The sequence below is a fragment of the Pseudopipra pipra genome, chromosome 9 (genome assembly GCF_036250125.1).
Source record: "Pseudopipra pipra isolate bDixPip1 chromosome 9, bDixPip1.hap1, whole genome shotgun sequence".
Taxonomy (NCBI): domain Eukaryota; kingdom Metazoa; phylum Chordata; class Aves; order Passeriformes; family Pipridae; genus Pseudopipra; species Pseudopipra pipra.
This window is the reverse complement of record NC_087557.1, coordinates 17,052,796-17,076,592: the sequence shown is the minus strand read 5'-3', so window position 1 is coordinate 17,076,592 and position 23,797 is coordinate 17,052,796. Positions and strand designations below refer to the sequence as shown.

Below are 23,797 nucleotides of genomic sequence, written 5' to 3'. Positions count from 1 at the left end.
GTGCAGGATTAAGAGTCAACATATGCCATTAAATTTAATCTCTGTGGAATAGAGAGCCTGTAAAAACCTCCAGCAAGTGGCTCTTATCTTTCTTTTCCAAGAGGAAAAAAACCCAGAACACCAGATGGTGAAGACAACACATTAGTTTCTGTGCCATTAGTTTTCTGTTTCTACAACACATTAGTGACCTGCTCTAATATGGTAGGGCTGAAGCAGCAGTCTAGCTAGCAAGCAGCTCATATGCTTTAAACAATAAAAAAAAATCAATACTGGACAAGAAAGCTTTATGATTCCATTACAGAAATTAAGTCTTCAAATGAGTTAGAAATTGTAAGTACTCTCTACAAGTATGTTATTATAATCTATGTTGATAATACTTTTCCTCATTCCCTGAGGATTCTCTCACAAACAAGTATTTATCTGAGCAATGGCTTTGGCAGGTCGCATTCAATGTCCTACTAAAATTGGAAAGAGACAGTTGGAGTTGGAGCTTGAGCGAGGAGCCACGGCGCCTTCACTATGGCTCATGACACCAAGGGTACAGGATGTACCTCACCTGCTTTAGGGAAGAGAGGCACAAGGCCTCAGGGGACCATGAGCCTGTTACACTTCATACCTTATATAACTAATTATCCACATACAGAGCATTAGTATCTGCATTTTCTAAATTCAAGTTTCTCACCTAAGATTTCTCTAAGTACTGGCAGATGACAGAGCAGTAAGGAAAATACAATCTATTTTCAGATTTACTGGAACTGTATGATTTAGAGACATTCCAGAAAACTATCAGTAAAATACCAGCAAATTCAGAAAACACCAACATCTTACACACAACAAAGTAAAGATTGCACATTGTATGGGACACAAAACTGCTGGCAGTCAGTTAATGCTGATCATTCTGAAGTCAGCAGAAGAGGACTTGGGTTACCCAGGGCCCCAGAGCATACAATAGAAGGCTAACATTGACCCAAACAAGTTCTGCAGATGAACACCAGGAGAAAAGTTGACTCTTCTGTCCTGAGTGGAAGACAGTAATCCTCTGTTCTGGATCATGCAATTAGCATCAGTTTGACGAAAAGACAAATTACAGAAAATCTCTGCTAACAGCACAAAGTCTTGATTATTGGTAGGAATTTCATTTATAGCCACAGGCTCTAGTAACAGATGAGGCCACTGCAATGCATTGCTCAGACTGGGATGGGGAGAAGATTCTGTCCCAAAGACATTTCAGCAAGAGAAGTATTGAAATTTGTAGAGCCTGGATGCATCAAAATACTGCCATGAAAAACACCTGTTCTAGACACCTAGCTGCAGCCTAAGCAAGGCAAAATGGCATTCACTTTCAACAAAAAAACCTTTATTGTTAGGAAGGTAAGCACGAGGCAGGAGATTTAAAAATAAACAAACAAAACAAAACAAACAGGGAAAGAAAAAAGCTGCCACTCACCTCACTCATTAGTGTTTTGAATTGCCTTTGCCATTCGAAACTCTAACAAGCCAGAACTGGTAGAGACCATCAGCAGTAAAGAACACATAGCAAGACCAAGTCCTAGCCAACACACTGACATCATCTACTAAAGAGTGGACAAAGTGAAGTTCCTAATATGATAGTCCACCCACCCAGGGGCATTCAGCACCCCTGAAAGTTCCCAGAAGTACTTGGCTAATACCTATGCACTACTATACTGGAAGTGCTAAAGCAGTAAGTTTAATCCAGACACAGTACAAATCAAATATTGTGGGTATAATAGAAAAGACAGCCAAAAAAAGGATAACAAACTGCTTTTTAGTAAAGCTATTAAAGAACAGACTGTGACCTATAAGTGGTTTGTGTTAAAATGATATACAAGAGGGAGAACCGCAATTATTTTGCACTTTTGTGCAGCTTTTTAGTTTTACAGAAATTTATTTCAAATAAGTGAAATGTGCCAAGTACAAATGCATCACTTTAAGTGAAAAACTCCTCTTTTCTTGGTTACCTTTTATTTAATACTTTTTAACACAAAATTATTTTATAAAAATTATTTTCATATAATTCTTTTCCTTATTAACAACAGCAGTTCATTCAGGGCCACTTTCCTTCCTCCTAGAGCTGATTAGCAAACAGAGCTCCCATAGACAATGCTCAAGGGTAAGTCTTCTTTAATGTGACAGAACTTGAAGCAAGAATACAGAGTTCTTCACAGCTCTCCTCCAGACACAGCTTCTGGGCTCTCTTGATGGTTAGCCAGTGATGTCACATTAATATCTTTTTTCCCAAAAAAACTTTAATTAGGTAAGACTAGTCTGTTCATGAGGCAGGTCCAGATGGTGGGTTTCATTGCAATTTGGAGAATTATTCTTCTCCGTACCACTAGGGTCTCTTTGCATTTATTAGTGGTGAATTTCAATGTGCAGTCATCAATTAATAAGTATCAAGTCATCATCACTCTGTTGTCTGCAAGAGAAAAAACATTCACAATTCTCCATTCAGCAAGAAATGCAATAGGAAGCATTTACCCATACAAATTGAGTTTTGATCCTTCTGTTCTATGTTCTCCCATTTCAGCAACTCCCAATACCTGCACTGCAACAATCAAGGAGAAACTGCTACAGTAGCAAAAGCTCTAGATTTTCACTCCAACTACTAGGGTTGTGCCCTCAATACTGTGCAGTGTATTACAGTGAAGTATATTTATTGTAGTACAGCAGACAAAAATCTCTCATTCTGAACAATGACTTGCATATGAAACCTGAAGCTGTACCTGGCTGGAGTTCTTGTTAACTAGCTGGCTTTCAAGTGTCCACAACAACTGCTGGGGTACCTGCCCATCATCTCACATGTTCCTTTTTGGCTGTGAGGTGTTATGTGTCCTCAGACATAAAATTCTAAGAATCAACTCTCAGACCAGGAAACACTACATGAGATTTTCATCTCTCACCACCACCTTAAAAAGGACCACTGCCAGGCCTGAGTTTGGCAGAAACAAGACACCAGTGTGTTTCCAATATTCTGACAGATGGTATTCAAACAGTTTGCCATGTAGCTTTGGGATTAAGCACCAATCCCTGGCTGAATCACATATTCTCTGACTTTCTGCTACTACTCCAAGCTTAGCAGTAAAGCTTTTTAGAAACATTTGACTTGCAAAACCCTAAGAAGCAGAGACTTGGTTTGCTACTGAATCCGTAGTAATTTCATGCTATACTCCACAGTCCTTCCATCAGCTTCTCCATGGTATTTTTCATAAGAGTATAACATTTAAAACATGTGTTTAAGCTCAGAATTGTTGTATCATCTGCTGACTAAAGATATAACACCAAGTAGAGTACAAGAGGAACAAAAGCATCCAAACCTCACACAGGCTAAATTCTGGATGCTCCAGCATTTGTGAAACAGCACTCTGCAGTGAGATGCCAACTGGTGTACTTCTCAGGAAAACACACTACTGACCTCCTGCAGCAGCAGATGAATGGCACAGAAGTCTGGTCTTTTCTGTAGCCAGCACTGTCATGGTCTTTTAGAAATTCATGTAGATCTGTTACTGGAAAACCACTTTGTTGGTATTTCTGAAAGAAGAAGTGTTTTATTTATAACACGAGAAGTTACTGGGCACAAAATGTTCTAAAATTTCCTGTGGCGTGTGATAGTAAAACCAGATTATTTGGTTCATTTGTCCAGTATTGCTGTAGAAAGGAAAATGCCCAATCCCACCCCAGAAACACCACATTTATAGCTGGTGGAACAAAGCAACCTAAGTGACAGAAAATTCATATTGTTCAGAGATTCTCTTATGTTTTGTTTGCTGTCCATAAGGCCAAGCAAGTGACCTCAGGTCATACTGGCATTAATTGATTCTCCCTTGTTCACAGGGAGCTGCTGCGCTCACTGTGAGTGCCCTGGGATTGTTTTCCTTAAGAACTCTAATGCTGGATTTGAAGGGCCCTAGTGTGGATATTCAACATTGCCATGTTGAAGAAATGCTATGAAAAACACAAGTTCAGCATACTGAAATAGCTCCCAATTGATCCACATGAAGTGCTCAGAGGGAAGAGTAACAGCAAAACACTTTTGCAGGTCAGATCATCCAGTAACCTCAGAAGCACAAACAGTTAAGTTATATTTGGAGATGCTTAGAAAGTGGAGCTCTTGCTCAGTCTGGAAGTTGTAGTTCATGTCAGACCAGTCTTATTCTGCTGGCTTGTTTCTCTGACACCAAGACAAGAAAGACAAGAGCTGAATAGTATGATCCACATTGCCTTCCCATTGGTCACTGAGGCTATCAGGAGCACAAAGGGGAGACAGCACTTGAGGTCAAGAACAAAAAGTAATTATTGAAAACTTGGCTGCACTTTCAGACTGTTCATACTGGAAATGGATGGCACAATTTTAACTTGAATGAGAAGGGTCTTTGAGAACACATCTCCTTTTAACCATACATTTCCAAGCAGCACATTAAGCAAGCCAGATGTATCTTAATGACAATCTTAAATGACTTTAGAGTTATCTGTTTGAACCTTGCCAAACTCCTGCCAAAGGCATATCTCTGAGATATCAGCAAACCTTTCCTGACCTCATCTTTTGATGCCATGAGAAGAAACATGCACTCCAAACAAGGCTTATATAGCTCTACATACCTATACTTAAAAATTAGTTTTTTCCACTCATCCTTCCATTTACACTTCCATTAGCTGTTATACTTTTGAAGCCAGGTGAAGCAGCAGAAAACAGAACATTGAAACACACACAGGATAGTTTTTCAAACCAATTATTGCTTAGTCATTTGAATGACTACCCAGTCATTCACAGACTAAACTAAAAGATTTCAATAATCTCATCATAACTAATAGTAGATAGTATGGTGTTTAAGTGATTAACAAGAATGAATACAAATCTGATTAGAAATGTAACAGAAAACAAATGTTTTACCTTTATGGTGTCATAGGAGTCAGTAATGAGTGCAATAAAAAGGCTGAGGATCATATATATAAACAGACTAATGAAGGAATACAGATATAACCGGCTGAACCTCCACACCAACGTGCTCTTCTGCTGGATTTGAGCAAATGTTGCAAACATATCATCACCATTAACCAAGGAAAACAGACATTCAGCCACTGTGTTCAGATCTTCAAACTAGAAAATAAAGAGTACAAGTTATTAGTAGAATGTGAAGATCAAATCACCCATATTTAAAGGGAAAGTTAAAAAAAACCCACCCCACTTCTGACTTTTACGCATAGCAGAAGAAAAAATACAAGCCAGACAATTAAATGCTACCACACTTTACTGTATGTTCAGGCCAAAACATACATGTCAGCAATAGAACCATGTAGAAATATAATCTTGACTAAGCGTGATATTGACATCAGACATAAGATTTATTATCAAGAAATAAACTTGTGATGCTCAACAGGCAAAACAGTCAATATCTGACCACTACAGAAAGTTGAAGTTACTGAATTTTAAGCAATTTTAGGCCAGCAGAAAAATATCATTCCATTTGCCAAAGCACAGATAAAGTGATTGCACAGAATCTATATCATAAATCAGTGGTAGTATGCTGGGAACAGAATCCACATCCACTGGTTTCCCAGCTCTGCAGCATTACTGGAGTATGGGTAATAAATCAATACTGTATTAAGGAATTAGTGGTAGTATATGGCCTTCAGAGCTTGAATGGTCTAAACTAAATTTGTTGTGCAATAACATAATCTATTCAGAAAGCCCTTTCTGAGCTGTAGGTACAATCTATAGCTGGATTGTGAAGCTACTGAAATACACCCCCCACAAAAATTATGGTTTCATTTCAAGGACATTCTCTTAAATTCTAACCTCCTTTTCCCCAAGCTGGAATGTGTCCTGAGGCTAAATTCCATTCAGCTGCCCAGTAAGCACACTGTCCCCTCTTGCCCTGGCTCTCCAAATAACTGCATTTGTTAACTGTCCTTTATTAGACCACACAAATTAATGCACAGTGCTTTAATGTGACCATTATCAATGAAGAAACATGACTACACTCACTTGAATTGTGGCCCTATATTGAGAAGGTGTCAAGAGACATACTTGTAAGGACAACATATGGTTGCACAGGAACAGCAGGTCTGGTTTACACCTATGGTTTATTTTGTTATTATTGTTTTTACTGAATTTTAAAGCGATGTGAAACTCAGAAGTATGTTATCTGAGAAGAAAGGAGGCATGGCATGGGTAATTTTTGAGCAACCCACAAGTTTTGATGCAGACACAGAGACCTGCTAAGGACTGCTCACCTGTAAGACCCTGGATTGACAAAACACAAAATGCAGGATACCCACGCACTCTGATTGTAGCAGAAGAAGGAAAAGCAACATATGTATTTCTGTATTTTTGAGTATAAGGAGCTTTCTGGTGTTTCTGCACATCAGGGAAGGCTCTTCTCATTTCTTACCAGGGCCAGCCTGGATGGTTGGAGAGCCCCAGGAAGCCAGTCCTGCCCTGGGCAGCATCACATCACCTTCCCGTGGGACACTGGGGAACTGGCAGGAACAGGAACCCCCCCCACAGCTACAGCTGCTTTCCTTGACATTGATCTCCTATACTTTGGCAAGATGTAATATTTTCATAGATAAGCATATTATTGACTACATTTCGTTTTGCTCAGATGATTAACATACTTATGCTCTGCCTGTTTTAAACAGTTGAGCCTCTAGTGTTGGCAGAGGATCCCACTGCATTCAGCATCCCACAGAGAAATATATCATCATCAACCAGGAACATGTGCAGACTGAATACCTACACTGCTCAAAAGAGAGAATTACAGCTCGGGAGGATGTGGGGCACAAGAATCCGAATCAAGCACTGCAGCATGTCTCTCTGTTACATATACACTGTGTGCAACCAGAGATCAAGAATGAGAACTCATACATCTGTCAGTCTTTAACAGACATCTAGAACTTGACACAACAGGAACCTGACTTTTTGCAAACTGTCACATAGAGCATCTGCCAAGAGGAAAAACAAACAGGCTTTAGGGTGGTTTTTGCTTGTGTTTTAGAATGTACAAAGCCTTGCTCCTGCACCCAGGTTTCAGACAAGACATGCCAGGCACATACTTTGATACTAACCTGAGGAAGACAAACAAACACATACACAACACACCCACACACAGGAAGCAAAGTAAATAAGACAAGCATTCATCCACCCCTTTATGAGTCATAATTTAGGGGCTGAAGTTACATGGCATGGGAAAGATTTGGAAAAACAAAGTCAGAGCCAAGGAGATTCCAAAAAAAAAAAAAAAAAAAAGGAACAGTGAACTGAACTGGGATTGCCAGAAGAGGGCGAAAGAGATCACACAGAATGTGCTGAGTTAGGAGGGACCCTCAAGGGTCATTGAGCCCAACTCCTGGGCCTGCACAGGACCATCCCCAAGAGTCTCACCGTGTGCCTGAGAGCATTGTCCAAACGCCTCTTGAACTCTGTCAGGCTTGGTGCTGTGACCACTGCCCTGGGGAGCCTGTTCAGTGCCCAACCACCCTCTGGGTGAAGAACCTTTTTCTAATATTTAATCTAAACCTCCCCTAGTACAACTTCAGGCCATTCCCTCGGGTCCTGTCCCTGGTCCCCACAGAGCAGAGATCAGTGCCTGCCCCTCCTCTTCTGCTCACGAGGAAGTTACAGACTGCTATGAGGTCTCCCTTCAGTCCTCTCCAGGCCTGGGTAAACCATCCACTCATTACAAAAACAGCTTGGTGTAGGAGGTGACGCTGATTTCAAGCACACAGTAAAAGCAGAAATACAGTTATTCTGTTAAAAGGAGCAGATGGCAGAAGGTATGTGTGGAAGGAAAAACACTCCCATGTTCACATTACAGCTTTTATACAGAAATATTAATTTAACATGCATTTCTGTTGTTACAACTGGAGCTATACACACACACAGATACATCATTAGACCAGAAAAGGAGTGATACTGCTGACATACCTTTTCATGATAAGGTCCCAAGACAATCCAACCACAAAAAGTATAGCCAAGATAGATCATCCCAGCACAACAACAGAACCTTATCACTTTTGGCAATGATGCCTGCATAGTTAAAATGAGTACCTGCAAGTCAGGGTGCAGCAAAAGAAAAGAGAAAAAAAGAAGAGAAAAATTAGAGAGACCTGGATAAAAGTGACATAAATATACATATATATGCTTTAATTATTAGACATTTGATTTCCGCCTTACATTGTAGGTTTGAAAATATCCCAGGTATCTGATGACTCCGACCCAGACAAACAAAGTTGATGTTCCCAGTAAAATGCTGCAGACATCGTAACTTGCGAGGTTCTGAGGGATCCAAATAGAGCAGGTAGTCAAGTTACAAAGCAGTAGGTATGTCAGCTTGACAGCTATTCAAGTTCCAGCAGTTCAAACAAAGTGGGGCAGTTCAATATTGAAAGGATGTTGCTACATCACAAAAATCAGATCAATGCGAACTGCAGTTATTTACTGAGATCATTCAAATGCAACCATGATGCAAATAAAAGTACACCTATGCTGATATTTTTGAAGTTTTGCACGAAGTCTGGAAGAACAAAAGCCTTTAGTTTGCTTACAACAGTTTCGAAATTAGATTTAATAACTCAATGTTTGTTTAAAAAAGGTTACTATATGCTATTGTTAGGCAAAGAAGCTCTCATTCACTATTTAGACAAACATAAGCCATCATTTAAATGAAATGTGAGCCTTGGGACTACAAACCTTTTCATGCCACATGTATTTACATCTCTGAATAGGTTCTCTGTCAGATGTTCAGAACCTGAACGTTGTTTTTACTACAGTCAAGTTTATAACCAAATCTACTTGTACTTTACTTTAGAAGGCTAGAACTGGTTGCAGTAAGCACAAGATAGTCATCGAGCTCAAGTTTTCCTACCCTCAATCCCCACCTCACCATATAGCCAGAGGATTCTGAGTCTTCCTCTGAAGGCCACCCTGGGCATCTGCCCTTTGAGCCTTAGTACACGTGAAACAGCAGCAGCACACTACCTACTCTGTTTTTCCCAGAATACAAAGTTTTGTGAACACATGAGTTGTTGGCACGCATCTATTGAAGAAAAAAACCAAACAAACTAGACAAAAACAAACAAACCCAAAAAGCCTCCTGAAGAGCTGCCAGCTGAACAAAGCACATTGATTTCAGCAAGCCCAGACTAGGATGAGCAGGTGACAGTCTGTGCCTATGAGTGCCAGGAAAGCAAGCTATAACAGCCATTTTTGCAGCCCTACAAGCCATTAAGACCCCTGTTGTACCCAAGGGGATGACTCTTGGTTTCCCTGTACTAGTATGTGCTACTACTTCTTACAGAACTAACAACACATATTGTTGGGTTTTTTTGATAGGAACTGTCTACCCACATGTCCTATACAGGGATTAGGGGTCTTAGCACTGTGGAAATAAGATGCTTAAATAGCTTATTGAAAGACTTAGGAAACTGAGTGACTGAAAGCAGTTATTAGTCAAAGCAGCACTAGGAAATGAACCGGCAAAATAAACAGATGACTATTGACTATTATAGCTCACTTTCATTTGTCCCCACCTTAAAGCACATTACACATGGTTGTAACAAGGCTAGTATTTTAGCTGAGGTATTAAACTCTCACCTTAGCTTTTATTTCCATTTTTAGGATTGACCCAATGATTGTCATCACATCACTGATAATTACCAGGACATACCACCCATTTATGAACTCCAGCTGATCAGCATGGCAGACACGACGCTTATACTTCTCCAAGAAGAAATTCACAAATCTCTATAGACAAGAATTTAGATGTTTAACAGGTCACCTGAGATGAAAAATATGTACAGATGCCCTAGTATAGCAATGTTCAAGTTTCACATACCCCCTTTTCCTATAGTATTTGCTGGAATAATAGTTTAATTCTCAATAGCAATAGAAATAAACTGGAAAAAAAAAATTAAGATGGGTTTAAGCCAGTGAAAACAAACTTTCCACAGAACAGCTGATTTCATACCCAATCCCCCCTAGCCTAACCATGGTTGTTATCTCCTTTACAACAGTTTCTATCCCCCTCCAACAGAGCAAGGCCATTGAACTAAAGAACTGAAAAAGGCAATAACTCAAATACAAGACAAGAGCTCCCATTTCCAATAGAGCAAACAATATCACTTCCATGCCTAACACTGCCCATCTGCTTTCACATTTTTGCTCATGAATAGATGTGATGCCCCTATTCCTGACAGCAGTTCGACAATGCCTTTGTTGAGTTGTGTCCTCTTCACCCTTGGTCTTGTTTCCAAGCTACAAAAAGGATATATTGAGCAAGATAAACAAGTATCTGTGCTTTCATATCCTACCTACGCTGGAATCTTTTTCTAACTCTCATAAGCGATGTGCTTACAAAGTTTGTGCTAATTACTAGGTACAAGCTGGCACATCTCAGGGTCCAGCTTGTGTTTCTGCACCAGTATTTTGACCACAAAAAACAAGTCTGCTTACATAAAGCTCAGCAAGCGACTTGAGAGGAAGCTGGACAGGGCTAGTCCCAGTCTGCAAAGGAGGGTGAGAAGAGAAGAAGGTGACAGCAGACTGATCAGGGATTATAAAGCAAGAAGAAGGAAAGAAGAACTGAAAAAGGGTGGTTCCAACCCCAGAAAGACAAAAAGACCCCCAGAAACCAACCAAACAAGAAAAAAAACAAAAAAACAAAAAACAAAAAACCCAAAACAACAACAACAAACGAACAATCAAAAAAAACCCCACACCACAAAAACAACCAGCCATAGTCAGACTATATGCTGTGCTTTACATTCCCTCCAGTTAGAGCTGGCTTTGAGGGATGTTCATTAAGACATTAATTTACAACAAAACCTCTATGGGAATTCTACTCTGAACCAAAGAAGAAGGAATTTATGTTTTGAAGGTGCAGGACATATTCACAGCACAAAGACTCAGAAGTCTTTTTGTGTAAAATCCTGGACAAAAAAAGTGTCCTTCTTTTGCCCTTGAGAGATGCAACAAAAACTCCATATTACAGCACTACACAAACAGAAATAAAACCAATTCAGCTAGCAATTGTTCAGAGGTAACAGTATGAGAACATCTCACAATAGATTTTTTGAGTTAACTGAAAAAAATGTTACTCAACATTTCCAAACATATCCCTTCAAAAGACCAGCAGCAAAGAAGGCAGAGACCAAATAAGTATTGAGATCACGAGCACTGTGCTTACCCTTTGTAGTCTCAAGGCAAGAACAATGGATCGTGTGCAAAGGATGAGAGAAGTAAAGCAACATAAAATGACAAATCCATCAAAGACTAGAATATACTGAGTGTTCCTCTGGAGAACTGTAAAATGTCAAAGAAATGAAGTAAGGTTAATTTTTTCACATCTTTTTAAATGCAAATTATGCAACATTTTGTAACAATTTGTGCTCGAACACTCTCATCCCATAAACAGATGGGTTGTAAGATATATTCTTCCTGCAAGCATACCTTAAGCACAACTAAGCAGAGAATTACATCAAGACAGTCGTGGAGGCTGGACCACAAGAGCAAAAAGCAAGTTCAAGTTCTTCAAAATAAACCCCAAAATGGGTATATTACTACAGGTATCCCCTTTTTCACCTATCCATCTGTGCTCTCACAGTGTTACAACTACATGGGCTAAAAGAAATGCAGATTTGGCCTGTATCATTAAATTAAAAAGAAAATTCCCACCTTGGTCTGCAATAAGAAACTTGCTTGACTTTCTGTACAGTATTCTTTTCATCCACAAGTTTAGAAGCCATCATGTGAATGCAAATTAGGTGTTTTCCTTTGCTTCCTCACATCAATTGTCCCTATCTTTTTCACAACATACATTTTTAACTACATGAAATACAGACCAAAACTCATTTTTAGTTGTTGTAATAGCATTTCAACTCATCTGTGTTACAGAATTATGCATGCTGCCCCAGTTACTTATTAGATGCAAAATAAACTACTAAGGAACAACTAGTTGAAAGACAGCCACAAAAAATTAGTGTACACAGATGTGAGCCAGGACACTTTGTAGTTGTTCAGAACATACTATAAGATACCACTTTAATATCAGTACAACGTGGTGTTATCAGAGAAAAACTGGCTTTGCCCAGGTAAGAGGCAGGTCACTTGACGTATTTTTTAATCAAGATACTCTATAGCACACTGAAAAACATTGCTCCATCACAGTCCTTTACAGCAAGTCAACACATGGGAGAAGCAGTTGCACAGCGCTGTCACAGCTACTATTCCTCTAAGGGGCCTTTAGTGCACATTTCCTGAGCTGTCAGACCAAGTCTTAACACTACAACTACATGGCAGATGCCAGCCTTTGCTCACACACATCATTAAATCTAGCAGCAGTGGAAAAAAAAAATCCACTTTCAGAAATAGTAAGCTTTACTTAGTTAGAGAAAAAAAAAAAATTGAAAGCTGCAGAAGGCTTCAGTTGCAAATTTACCTGTGTTAGTGAATTAAATTATTTGAGTCATCTCAGAGAGCAGAATGATTAAAAATCTACGGAAGAAACATCCCCCTTGCAGGTAGAGCTTACTGCTAACACACAACGGTCTACAGATTTGCATGTGCCATCTCACCACAACACTCTCATAAAAGAAATTATTTCCTAACTCTTAATTAGCAAGAGGTAATGAGTCGCATTACCCAGGTAGCATTGTCTTGTTTTAAGGGCAGGAGGAGGAGGACCAAGGGTTGGACTCGATGATCTCGGAGGTCTTTTCCAACCCAATCGATTCTATGATTCTATGATTCTAGGATGAACAGGATGGCCAATGTCTTGCTGGACAGACTGTTATAGACCAGGGAAAGTGCTGGGAGATGCATAACTGCTGGCACACAAACACACGTGCACCATACTTACCAGGGCTAAATATGTGCCAGTCTTTGCATTCCTGAATATCAGTGTCACTATCAAAGTAGATTTTGATTTTTCCACTGTGGGCTCTATTATTGAAAGTTATCTGAAAATACAGAACTGTATCAGAAACAAGACCAGGAAGATTTAATTCCAGAAAACAAATCCTGCTAAGTGCTTTGGACACAGTATGTGTTAATATTGTTGGTCAGGTAAGCTTTAAGAAAGTTGTCACCATAAATGATGGTGTAGACGTAATTTGAGAACATGACATATATCGCATAACAAGCAGTATTCCAAGAAGCCAAACTTCACATTTAACCTTTAGAAGAACAATTCCTTATTCCCTTCTCAGGTTATAAAGTTACAACTGGAACATGTTACAAAACAACACTGTACCATAGCAACATCATTTCAGCAGCCTTTGGGAAGGAGGGCTAAAGGCCAGGACATGCTCAACTGCATCTCTCTTGCAGTCTCGATACAAGGATGACACCTACACCTGAGCTTAAGCTCTCATTACATACACAGTGTTGGAAGTGCCATAGCCCATATTCACTTACAGTGTTTTGAAATGCATAGCAGTCAGGCAATTCACGGGCATGGATTGTCTGTAGAGCAATGCCTTTCAGCTTGAAGGAGATTTCAACCTGTATTAGCCTGGATGTTTGAAAAAGTGTATAAAAATATTTAAATATCGTATAAAATAAAAAAAATGTACACACATACACAAATTGCACAAATCAGAATCCACCAAATTAATGTGAAAGGACAAGATGAAATACTAAAAAAATCCCCATCACTTTACCTGTAAAATTCAAGATTGAAAAAAGAAGAGTTCAGCTTCAGTTCTGCCTTCTTATCAGCTAGCTCCTCTGGCTTTAAAAAGACACATTCTGGAAAGAGAAAAGATGTAATCTTAAAAACTTCACATAAAAAGTAGCACAAAACTGAGATAATCAGGGTGTACAGTCCTAATCAGGCAAAACAGTAATTTTGAGCAAACCTATCCATACAGAGGCCCACCTAGTGGGGTCAGAAGCAGGTTTGTGTATTAACTCTTGAGCAGCTAAGTAGTCAGGACTCAGCTCTGAGAGGCAGTAAGGACACACACCCACTGATGGTACAGACTGAGCAGCACCCACAATTCTGTGTTTGAACCTTCTGCACAGAGTGGGGGGAGCTGTGTTTAAAAAAAAAAAAAAAAGAACAACTAAAAAAAACCCAACAAACACCAAAAAACTCACCCCCCATCATCAACCCTAAAGACCTCTACAAACCAACGACAGTGGCTGAAGAGAGCCTTTTATAATCTACACAGCTGCCATTTCTAGATAGGTACTAAAAACCAAGAGGCAAACAGGCAAGAGGCATGGGAATTTTCCTGTAACTGCTACACAAAAAGCTATTACTTTTAAGCTTTACTGATATAGCATTAGAATATAAGTACTCCACAGCAAGACATTTTTTAAGTACAACAGTATTGTACCTGTTTCAGTAGAAACATCTATGTTCAGCGTATCATTGGATGGAAGCATTGTGCCTCTCTTGTACTGTTGTTTACAGATTTTTAAACCTGATCCTTCATAACCAAGCATCCCCAGGGATATGTTCTTTAAATGCCTGTACTAGTTTAGAAACAAAAGCAGAAGTGGAAGTTAGAGATAGTAATCTTTTTTGCATTATATAGTAAATTGCAATCTCAAAGTTCTGCATATCAATACAGGTTTTTACATAAACAAAAAAAAGAATCTTTATTTTCACATAACAGTTTCCCATGAGACAGAAGTCCCATGACTCAGTTTACAGACTAGAGGGCTACTGGCCACTAATTAGTAGTGATAGGCATCCTGGTGACACAGTGACCATGAGCCCTGTACCTTCTGGGCTGCCTGCAAATGATCACAGATGTGCCAGACAGCAAGCCAGCAGACAGCTTTTAATTAGATGCCTGGCAGAGACTTCAATGCAGTATTGCTGCTAACCACACACACTCTAGGGATATCTTATGCTTTCATGAAAGTGATAGTTTTCACACCACTTGAAACTTGATCACTTTACATACAATCCAAGTCATAGTTCTTATCAAATCCATGCTGAGAACAAAACCAAAGCTGCTCCCTGTGTGACTACAGAGGAGGGAAGTCACGCATTCGCTATATAACCAGCAACCAAGGAACATACACAGAGCTTGAGCAGCCTTCAAACATAATTTAACCTGCCTGCTTTACACAAGCACAGAAGCAGCTGCAAACATGCCTGTGAGGAAGGTACTTAATTTTTTCCACTTACTCCAAATACAGCACAAGTCACCTTCTTCGTACACTTGGAAAACAAGGACTAAAAGTGGAAGCAAATAAAGCTCTGCCAAAGCAAGCATTGTCCAAACATGGATCAGCCCTGAGCATCAGCAAGACTTCATTTAAGGCCAGTCCTCTCTTGACTTGCCTTCCACACATTCTGGGTGTCTACTGCCTACCCTCTGATCCCCAGACTCACACCTTCCAGTCCTGCACAAATGAGGCAAACCCCTGGAGCACAGCTCTTCTGGTGGCCCTTGGCTCCTCAACAGCTGAGAAGATCAATGACTAACCATGGAGTGAGCTGCCTGCCAGCTTAGCTTCCCATCAGCTAACATTGTCCAAGAGAAGCCAGATAGACCTATGGCCTTTTGAGGAAGAAGGCATCAACACAATAGTTGATTAGTTTTTATTATTACCACACCTAGTGAAAGAGCTCAGGGCAGTGTACAGCACTGGTCTGCTCTCAAGAAAGCATTTAGCTTTTCAGAGGCCTGAAGTAAGTTAGGCAAGGTTTCCTATTCCTTAAAAACAAAATTGTTCAGTTGGCTTTGATACAGATTAGTCCATTTCCCCCTTTGACATGAATTTTTTTATTATGCATCATTCCCCCCTTCCTATGGGCATTATGGCCACTAGCCCACCTTGGGGGGTACAGAATCCCACCAGTCATCAACAGCCACATGCTCCATGTCCAAAAGGAACTGCAACAGAAACTACCACACTTCTATCCCAAGCTCTGCCTTGCAGTGCTGCTTCGAGTACTCACAGCTGAGCTTGCAACAAGTTTAGACAGCCCAGGAGAAAAAGCATGGCCTCTGTACCCTGTCAGTCTGACTAAGGCAGGTCAAGTGAGTGGAAACAGTAGTTAGTCACAGCTCTTCACCCCTCTGAAGACATCTCCAGATCACTGCATGCAGCAGCCACTGCTCTGTCCACGTGTGCTCTCAGGCTCTGCCCTCCCAGCAGCACAGCACGTGGCACTGGGTTACCCACATGCCACTTTCAAACAACACTATGAAAAACTAAAAGCAAGATTCCTGTTTATACATTTCTAAGCAGCCCCAGACAGAGCAGGTAGCAGGACATCCTTGTCCTACAGCCTCTGCCACAGGGCAGGGCACAAGAGTAACAACTTCACACAGCTTCTTCATAATAGAATCTTCCAGACTGAACCCAGTAGAGAAGCAAGGAAAATCTTTGTACTCTTCCAAGTGTAAAAGTATGTTTGGGTTTTTATGTTGTTGGTTTGTTGTTGTTTGTAGCTGTGCACTATTACTATCTTCTGTAATATCATGTTCCTCAGCTCTACCCACCCAATCATGCATTTCAAATTAAAACTCAAAACAAAACACCAAAATCCATGGCTTCTAGCTGCCCATCTCAAAATAAAAAAAAACCCTTGCTTTTAGGTCGGGAGTCATCTGGTTTGGCTCTTCCCAGAAGGCACTCTTTAAAAACAAACAAATGAAAGTAACAATAGTCATAAAATTCACCTATAGGCATGCTTTTGGAATTCTTACATGTAATATAAAAGCCTCACAATTCCATATGACACTAAAGCACACAGATTTCACAGGTTAAATCTCCTTAAAGAATATGACTACGTTTATACCACATTGACACCTGATGAAGAGACCTTTTTGTGATGCCTGTATCACACACTGGCTCATTCTTGAGGATATAAAGCTATTATTTCTCTACTGTCTTGTATCTGGACTTCACCTCAGCCTTAGTGCCTACAAAAGAAGGAGAGTGAGACAAAGCAAGCAAGGAAGTAAAAAAAGCACAGTCTATTGCAGAAACAGTGGTAACACTGAGAGTTCAAAGGGAGACTGAGAAAACTACTTCACCACTCATTTAACATGCCAGGAGTGAGAGTCCAGCACAGCAGGGACAGCACATTTGATCTGCTGATGGCTCTGCTGTAGCACAGAGAGCACAGGGGCCTGACATGAGTGGGTGTTTAAGAATGAGGCACAGCCCTTTGCTCCCCTGCAAATCCCAGATGCTTCTGGGCATAGCTGACAGTGGCAGCAGTGACTGCTTTAATCCAAGCATCAGAGCTGATGTACCAAGGCCAGTGAAAATGAAAGGAAGTTTAAAGCCACTTTCCATTCATCCAGGGTTAATCATTTCTGGGCTTATCATCATCCCCAAACACAAGAGACGTTTCATATTCCACAGGCAGTCTTTCATGTTATAACTTCTGAATGTATTAATATTAAATACAAAAATGTTTACTGAATTTTCATCTTAGATTTGTTCACTTTCCTCTGAAAATTGTAAAGGGACTGTTCTTTAAAATACCATCCCTAACCAAGGCAAGTGCCCCTACACTCCTGGAAGTACTGTATTCCCCATTCTGAGGCCCCTGGTGCTCACTACAAAGCTGCAATTCAGTATAACTGTAAGCACAAATTTTTTGAATACCATGCATAGGTATATTCAGGTCTATAGGTCTTCAAAGTAAGACTTAAACCAAGGTTTTAGTTCATGCAAGATGACAGATTTTCAAATTTTCTGCATTTTGGTATTATGCACTACCTGAATAAAATTCTGGTTTGGATTCATCTTCCAGAGAGAAAAATGCAGACAGCTGCACATGAATTTCAGGACACCAGATCTACACTGATTCACTGAAATATCAAAACTGAAATTCAAGAATGGAAACAGAAAACCAGAACCTTAGCAGAAGTTTATAGCTATACCTTCAGCTATAACATAGTTATAAACACACACACACACACTTACCTGATTAATAACATAAAAAATGCTATCATAAGCATCCTGTTGTGTATATATACTGCAGCTGTAGTCATCTTCATCAACTCCAGAATAGCCTTTCAGGAACAGGTGTTTGAAAGCGACAATGTTTTCCTCTTTGAATGAGACCACCAATTGGTTACTCAAACCAAAAAACACAAGCTGACAAGAGAAAAAAACCAAAAAACCAACACACACACATATGTATTTTGTACACTGGTCAAGCAGCAGCATTTTGGAAACAGCTCTCAATTATAGTAAATACAAAGCAGACAGGTGCCTGTTGCTGTAACTCTGCTATGATAAGAGCAAAGAACTTGTTAGCTAATGCCATAAGATTACTAAAGTCAAGGTTACCATATGCAGGGTAAGAGAAACATAAATCTGATTCCAAAACTTACAGCAACTGAATGGACAGCTACATTACGTGCAACTTTTACATATCGTGGGCCAAAAACTCTAACTGGAACTTGCCAAAACCTTTGTGGAGGATGCAAATGGCTGATGAGCTAACTTAAGAGCACAGCCTACTACCCCTGAAATGGTCTGCTTTGCTAGGGGACAAATTCCTGCACCTTTTCTACCTCTGGCATGGCATAGGATTAGAGCAGATCTATGTGGGACCCTACAGCAACAAAAAGCATCACCTGCCTGACCCAGATGCTAATTAAGGCTACTGAGGCCACGTGTTGCCCTACTATATGGACATTCCCATTCTTCCCCCCATCACCAAGGAAAACAAACAGAGCCTAGAAGCTGAAAAACCAAGCAACAAGAGTTTCTTCATAGGCACAGCAGCAGGAGGATATCCCAAGCCCCAAACAGCTAACCCTTCATCCTAGGTTTAAAATGCTTACAAGCAGCAAAGGTGAACCTGTCTCATTACTGCAGGAAGTTTCCAAGCCCCACAAGAATCTGACAGAAGCAGGGAAGAAGCAAGAGTGAGAAACCGCAAGCAAAAAACCTGAACTTTTGCCTAGAAAGACCAACCACTGAATCCTATTCCTGCCTGTGGATAGAGCCCCATCAGGATTTGGGCACAGCATGGCAGCAGCAGAGGCAAGACCCCACCAAGTGGGGCCAGAGAGCCTGTCACAGTTGATAAAGCACTGGGACATGTAAGCCAGAGTTATGCTTTATTTTAATGGGCCAGTCAAACACAAACCTGGAATCCTACAATTCAGCACATATATTTAGCTGTTCTTGCAAACTGTCAGATGTCAGTCTTGCACTTCAAAGGTTCAGAAAAAGTAATTTCTACTTATATGTGTGTCCCATTTTGCTTCCCTTCACATCCAGTCACTATTTATTAGTGGACTGTAAAACAACCAACTACACCGTGATACCAGCGCAGTTGAAAAACACCCTCTTCTTTGCCTCTACCTAGTACCTCAACCAGTACTCAACTGTTCAAATGCATTATTTGATGACAGAAGTAGGGGGCACATCCAATTCCTGTAGCCCAGTCATCCCATCATTACCACAGACCATAGCATTTCCACACTGAACATGTACGTTTCAAGTTTCTGATAAGATGTCAGAAAAGATCACTTTTGAAATAGTCCAGTGAAACTATAATCTAAAAACATGACAACAAGCCTGAAGACAGTGCTGGATTTAATGGGAAGAATAATTTGCTTTAAAGTATTATGCCAAAAAAGCAAAGTACTTGGTCAAATACTGCTCCAAAATCTCCAAGAGGCTTTTGTAACCTATGTTATTCTTCCCCCTTGAAACACCTTTCATAGTATTTTTCCTTTATGGATTTAAGTGGGAAGTTCAAGTCAGTAACAAATATCCAGGGATGGCAAAGGCCCAGAATCACATACCTACTTGTCTTGCACACCATTGCTACTCTTATTAAGAGTAAAACCAAAGCATTACCTGTGTAGTAACCATAAGTATCTTCAAAACCTGCAAAGCCAGTTTCCATGGTATTTGACGTCTTGCTCTGTATTTTTCACATGGGTTCATGAAGTAAAACTTCAAATCCTCTTTCAAAGCCGTCTCTTTCAGATCTAAATCTGACTGAGTCATATTTCTGCCATAAATAACATATTAATTAGAAACCAACAGAATGCTTTGACAGACAATTTCCTCAATGCAGTTTCACCTCAGATCACCACATGACATAAAAGGTCTGAAATAGTTTTCTGTTTGTTTTACGGCAAAATGCAAAAAATATTTCCCTATGATCACATCATTAAAAATCATTCAACCACATTAGATCATCAGAACAGCATTTAGACTATCAGGAAACAGGCATAAATAAGAGTATCTGTAATAGCAATATAAAGTCGACATTTCTCTCTTTATTAGAAATACATATTTGAAACAAAGATGTATTCTGTTTCAAATGTGTTAACACATCTGTCTGAATAACCCACATTCTCATCATCATGGCTAGGCTTTGCGAACAAAGATTTGGGAACCAAGATTCTACGCGCAGAAAAAAGCGTCTTAAACAACCAGAGCAGGCTTTGCACACATTTCTGTTATTAACATGCAGTTTTCAGGGCTAAATTCATAGTCATTTATTTATTTAAATACCTGGGCATGCAAAAATCAGAGGACCAAGCACAGAGGACTGTTGTTGTAGATGTCTTAAATCACCTTATGTTTCTCCTTCTCAGCTGAATAGGACATTGAAAACTTTCCCCGTCTCCTAATCATTTTAACCCTATCTTCCAGTACCGTAATTTTCAGAACTTTCCTGTTTCACACACAGATCAGAAACTTGTAATTTTTTCCCTCCCTTTATGTTAAGAGGTTTATATTTGACACTGACTGATTATCAGTCCCATTTACTATTCAGAACATCATTCCCAATGTTCTGAATTTTATAAAGGATAACATTTTCTCTCAGGGTCAAACCCAAAAGTTTTCAGATGCATTTTTACTTTCTGTGTCCTCATCTGTCTGAAGTGTACAGTTATTTAAGCCAAAACTGTAGACCACAAAGCACATCTGATTTGCTAGAACCAGCTGTCCCGCAAGAAGAGAAATTTAAGTTGACACTGTGGTGTTTCCTCAGAAGAGGAAGTGAAAAAACCAAAAAATCTATTTTAACATTAGAAGTTCAAAAGTCATCTTTATTACACAGCCTTAAATCAATCATTCATGAAGATGATGGGAGGTAAGATGATTTTGGGTTTTGAGGTAGGAAAAGCATGGGAAGTTTTTAAGAAAAAGAAACTGTGAACTGCATCCCTATTTAAATTTATACTAAAAACATACTGGACTAACTTAAATAAAGTTTACGATACAAAAACTTTGAAAAAGTAAACACACCTGACAGAAACACACATGATAATTATTGCTGTGAGCATTGTCTAAGGAAACAGGTACACATGAACTTCAATCCTGCACTGACACCCAAAGACATCGCTGCTCCTGTACAAGCTTCTCTTGAACGGGCAGAAACTTTTGAGTGGGTACACAATGAACAAGAGCTAACCCAGAGTGAAAGTCATAGAAGTAGGTGGGAAAGAAAGAGAAAAGCTGGATCTGGTTGAGATTTAAAGCAGGAGGGTATGACATAAGGACCATACCAAGACTTCAGCAAAATCCTTCCCAAGCTTCCAGTGAAAGTATATCAAAAGTGACAGATCTCTAAAAAGAGTGCAAGCAAACAAAAAACTGTTGGACTTTGTCTTCCAGTATAGAACAAGTGTTCTGTGGTGTAGTATTTAAAAAATAATTCACTGGCAACAGCTCAAATACAGCAATTGTTTTTCAATCCATTCGTTTCTAGGATATATTCAAAATTACATCTAAATAGACTGTATTAAATCTGCAGAACTAGAATCAAAGCATTAAAGAAGTTTAAAACCTCCAAGAGATTAACAGTGACATCACATTTAAAACTAACTATCTAGTTCTACCAAATGGTTATTAGGCTGATAATCTAAAAATAATCCAAATAAAGCACCTAGCTCAAAACAGAAAAATTAAACAACTCAATTCAGATGCACAAGTGTAATTAACACCTCTCAATAGGTTTCCATAGTATGCTTTGTAAAACATTGACAGAGGAGAATTTTTTGTGAATGAAGATAACTCTACTCTGCATGTTTAGATGCATATCCAGGTGTCATGTGTCAATATATAGTAACTGTTACTAACTCAATTCTAACAGCTGCATTGCTTTAACCACCACTGCAATGCTGTGCCTGGTCGGTCAGTCTGTTCGGACAACGTTTTGTAGCGAGGCACTTTAGGGCTCCGCATTATGCTTAAGGAAGAGGTTTCAACAGTAAGGACTACAATTTGCAGCTACCTACTCATGAAATACGTTTTTAATACTTAGCTCTTCACCTAGCAGAAAAAGCCCCATTGCATCAGGTAGCTAAAATACACTTAGTAAGTGAGCACAGTCAGTTTTTTTAACGAGTAACTCACTACTACAGCAACACTAACAGTGTCCATCACAGCTCCAGATTAGAAACATTTATCTATTTGAGCTCTAGCTCTTGAAGAGGTATTAACGAGATTGATGAGGTGTTAAGGGGGGGAAGAAGGAGAGAAAAATGGGGGGGGGGGGCGGGGAAATATCACCGAATTGCGTTCTAGGTATCAGCCTGGGCTTTACCTTCACGATCTCTACTAAGCTCAGCACTCGCCTCGCGCTTCTCAGGAAAGCGAACTCGGAAACTGAGGGGAAAGCCCCCCTGTGCAGAGCTGCCAAGGTCACCCAGCGCTCGGCTGCCGAGGGAGGAGCCGCCGCAGCCCCCGCGCAGCCGGACCGGGGGAACACACGGACCGCTCCGCGCCCTCCGTGCACCGGCCGAGCCTCACCGCGGCGGGAGGACAGGACCTACCTTGTGCAGGAGACCCAAACAAGAGTTTGGAGCACCACCCCCGCCCGCTGCCCCGGCCCCTCCGCAGCGGCCGCCCCGGGGCAGGGGGCACGCCCGCTATCGCGGCCCCCGCCGGCGGGATGGGCCGGGCCCCCGCCCCGGGGGCTGCGCTCCCTCCCGCAGCCGCTGGCGAAGGAGCGCCCTGACCCCGCTCCCGCCGGGCGGGGTGACCCCAAGGGACGGCGCCGCGCCCGCCCCGTCCCGTCCCGTCCCGTCCCGTCCCGCTCCGCTCACCCGGTGGCGGCCGCCCGCCCGCCGGGCAGGTACTTGAGCGAGATGTCCATGGGGCCGCGGGGCTCGGCCACTGCCCGGGCAGGGCAGGGCAGGGCTCCGGCAGTCCGCGGGGGCGGACGGAGGGAGCCGGGGCCGCGCAGCTCCGTCCCACCGACAAACCCTGTTCGCTGCCCCACGGTCCGCGCCGCCTTTATGCGCCCGGCGGAGGAGGGCGCCCGCCGCCCACGTGCCCTGCGGCCCCGGCTCCCCCTGCCCCACCGCCGCCCTCCGGTGCGCGGGCTCTTGCTACGAGAGTAGGCGCCTTGCTGCCAGCTGGTAGTTGTAGGCACGGAGATAACGTGCAGGGAAGACTGTCAGGTGAGATTAGCTACTACAGAGCGGGTCGTCTTGCAGCTCAAGAGGTACTTGATTCCTCAGAGGACGTGACCTAGTGCAGTTACTCCAAACTAGGGTGTTCAAAACAGATTGCAGACTCATGAGAGGCTTCAATGCAGCAACTGAGCTCTCTACCTGCCCACACGGTGGGCATGGGCAGCGTAGGATTCTTACATAATGTTCTCAGATGATGCTGTGTTTGGTTATGGTCACATAGTTTGAGAGAAGAAGGGAAAAACCCCAGACAAACATCTGTGTGGAGTTACTCAACATTAGCTGCAAGAGCATTGTGTCAGCTCATGCATGAAAGTTTTCTGAAGGCTTCCTCTGAAGCATCTGGTATTAGGTACTGTCTCAGGCAGGAAAATGCTCCCAATAGATGCAGCCACAGGCT

General features: G+C 41.1%; 1 protein-coding gene across 2 annotated transcripts; it reads right to left on the bottom strand.

Annotated features, from left to right (window-relative positions):
- Positions 1-1,961: 1,961 nt before the first annotated feature.
- On the bottom strand, positions 1,962-23,209 carry MCOLN2 (mucolipin TRP cation channel 2). 2 transcript variants are annotated; one of them, XM_064664839.1, is made up of 14 exons: positions 23,029-23,209; positions 19,820-19,976; positions 17,924-18,097; positions 14,359-14,497; positions 13,678-13,765; positions 13,433-13,529; positions 12,876-12,975; positions 11,205-11,320; positions 9,614-9,763; positions 8,195-8,296; positions 7,946-8,068; positions 4,910-5,116; positions 3,434-3,549; positions 1,962-2,437 (listed from the first exon to the last, which is right to left on the bottom strand). In XM_064664839.1, exons 1-14 carry the CDS (start codon positions 23,076-23,078, stop codon positions 2,401-2,403), a joined length of 1,656 nt encoding a protein of 551 aa, XP_064520909.1. In that variant the 5' UTR covers positions 23,079-23,209; the 3' UTR covers positions 1,962-2,400. The 2 variants fall into 2 exon arrangements, with proteins under 2 accessions (XP_064520909.1, XP_064520908.1); XM_064664838.1 differs by lacking the exon at positions 23,029-23,209 and adding an exon at positions 22,756-22,941.
- Positions 23,210-23,797: the final 588 nt, after the last annotated feature.

What these genes read in the sequence shown, in the direction of transcription:
- MCOLN2 (XM_064664839.1), bottom strand. Translation starts at nt 23,078, where the DNA reads ATGGACATCTCGCTCAAGTACCTGCCCGGCGGGCGGGCGGCCGCCACC. An exon ending in TTGCCTTGAGACTACAAAGG is followed by an intron (nt 9,764 to 11,204) that starts GTAAGCACAGTG and finishes TCTTGTCTATAG; the next exon opens with AGATTTGTGAATTTCTTCTT. An exon ending in TGGGACCTTATCATGAAAAG is followed by an intron (nt 5,117 to 7,945) that starts GTATGTCAGCAG and finishes TTTATTTTCTAG; the next exon opens with TTTGAAGATCTGAACACAGT.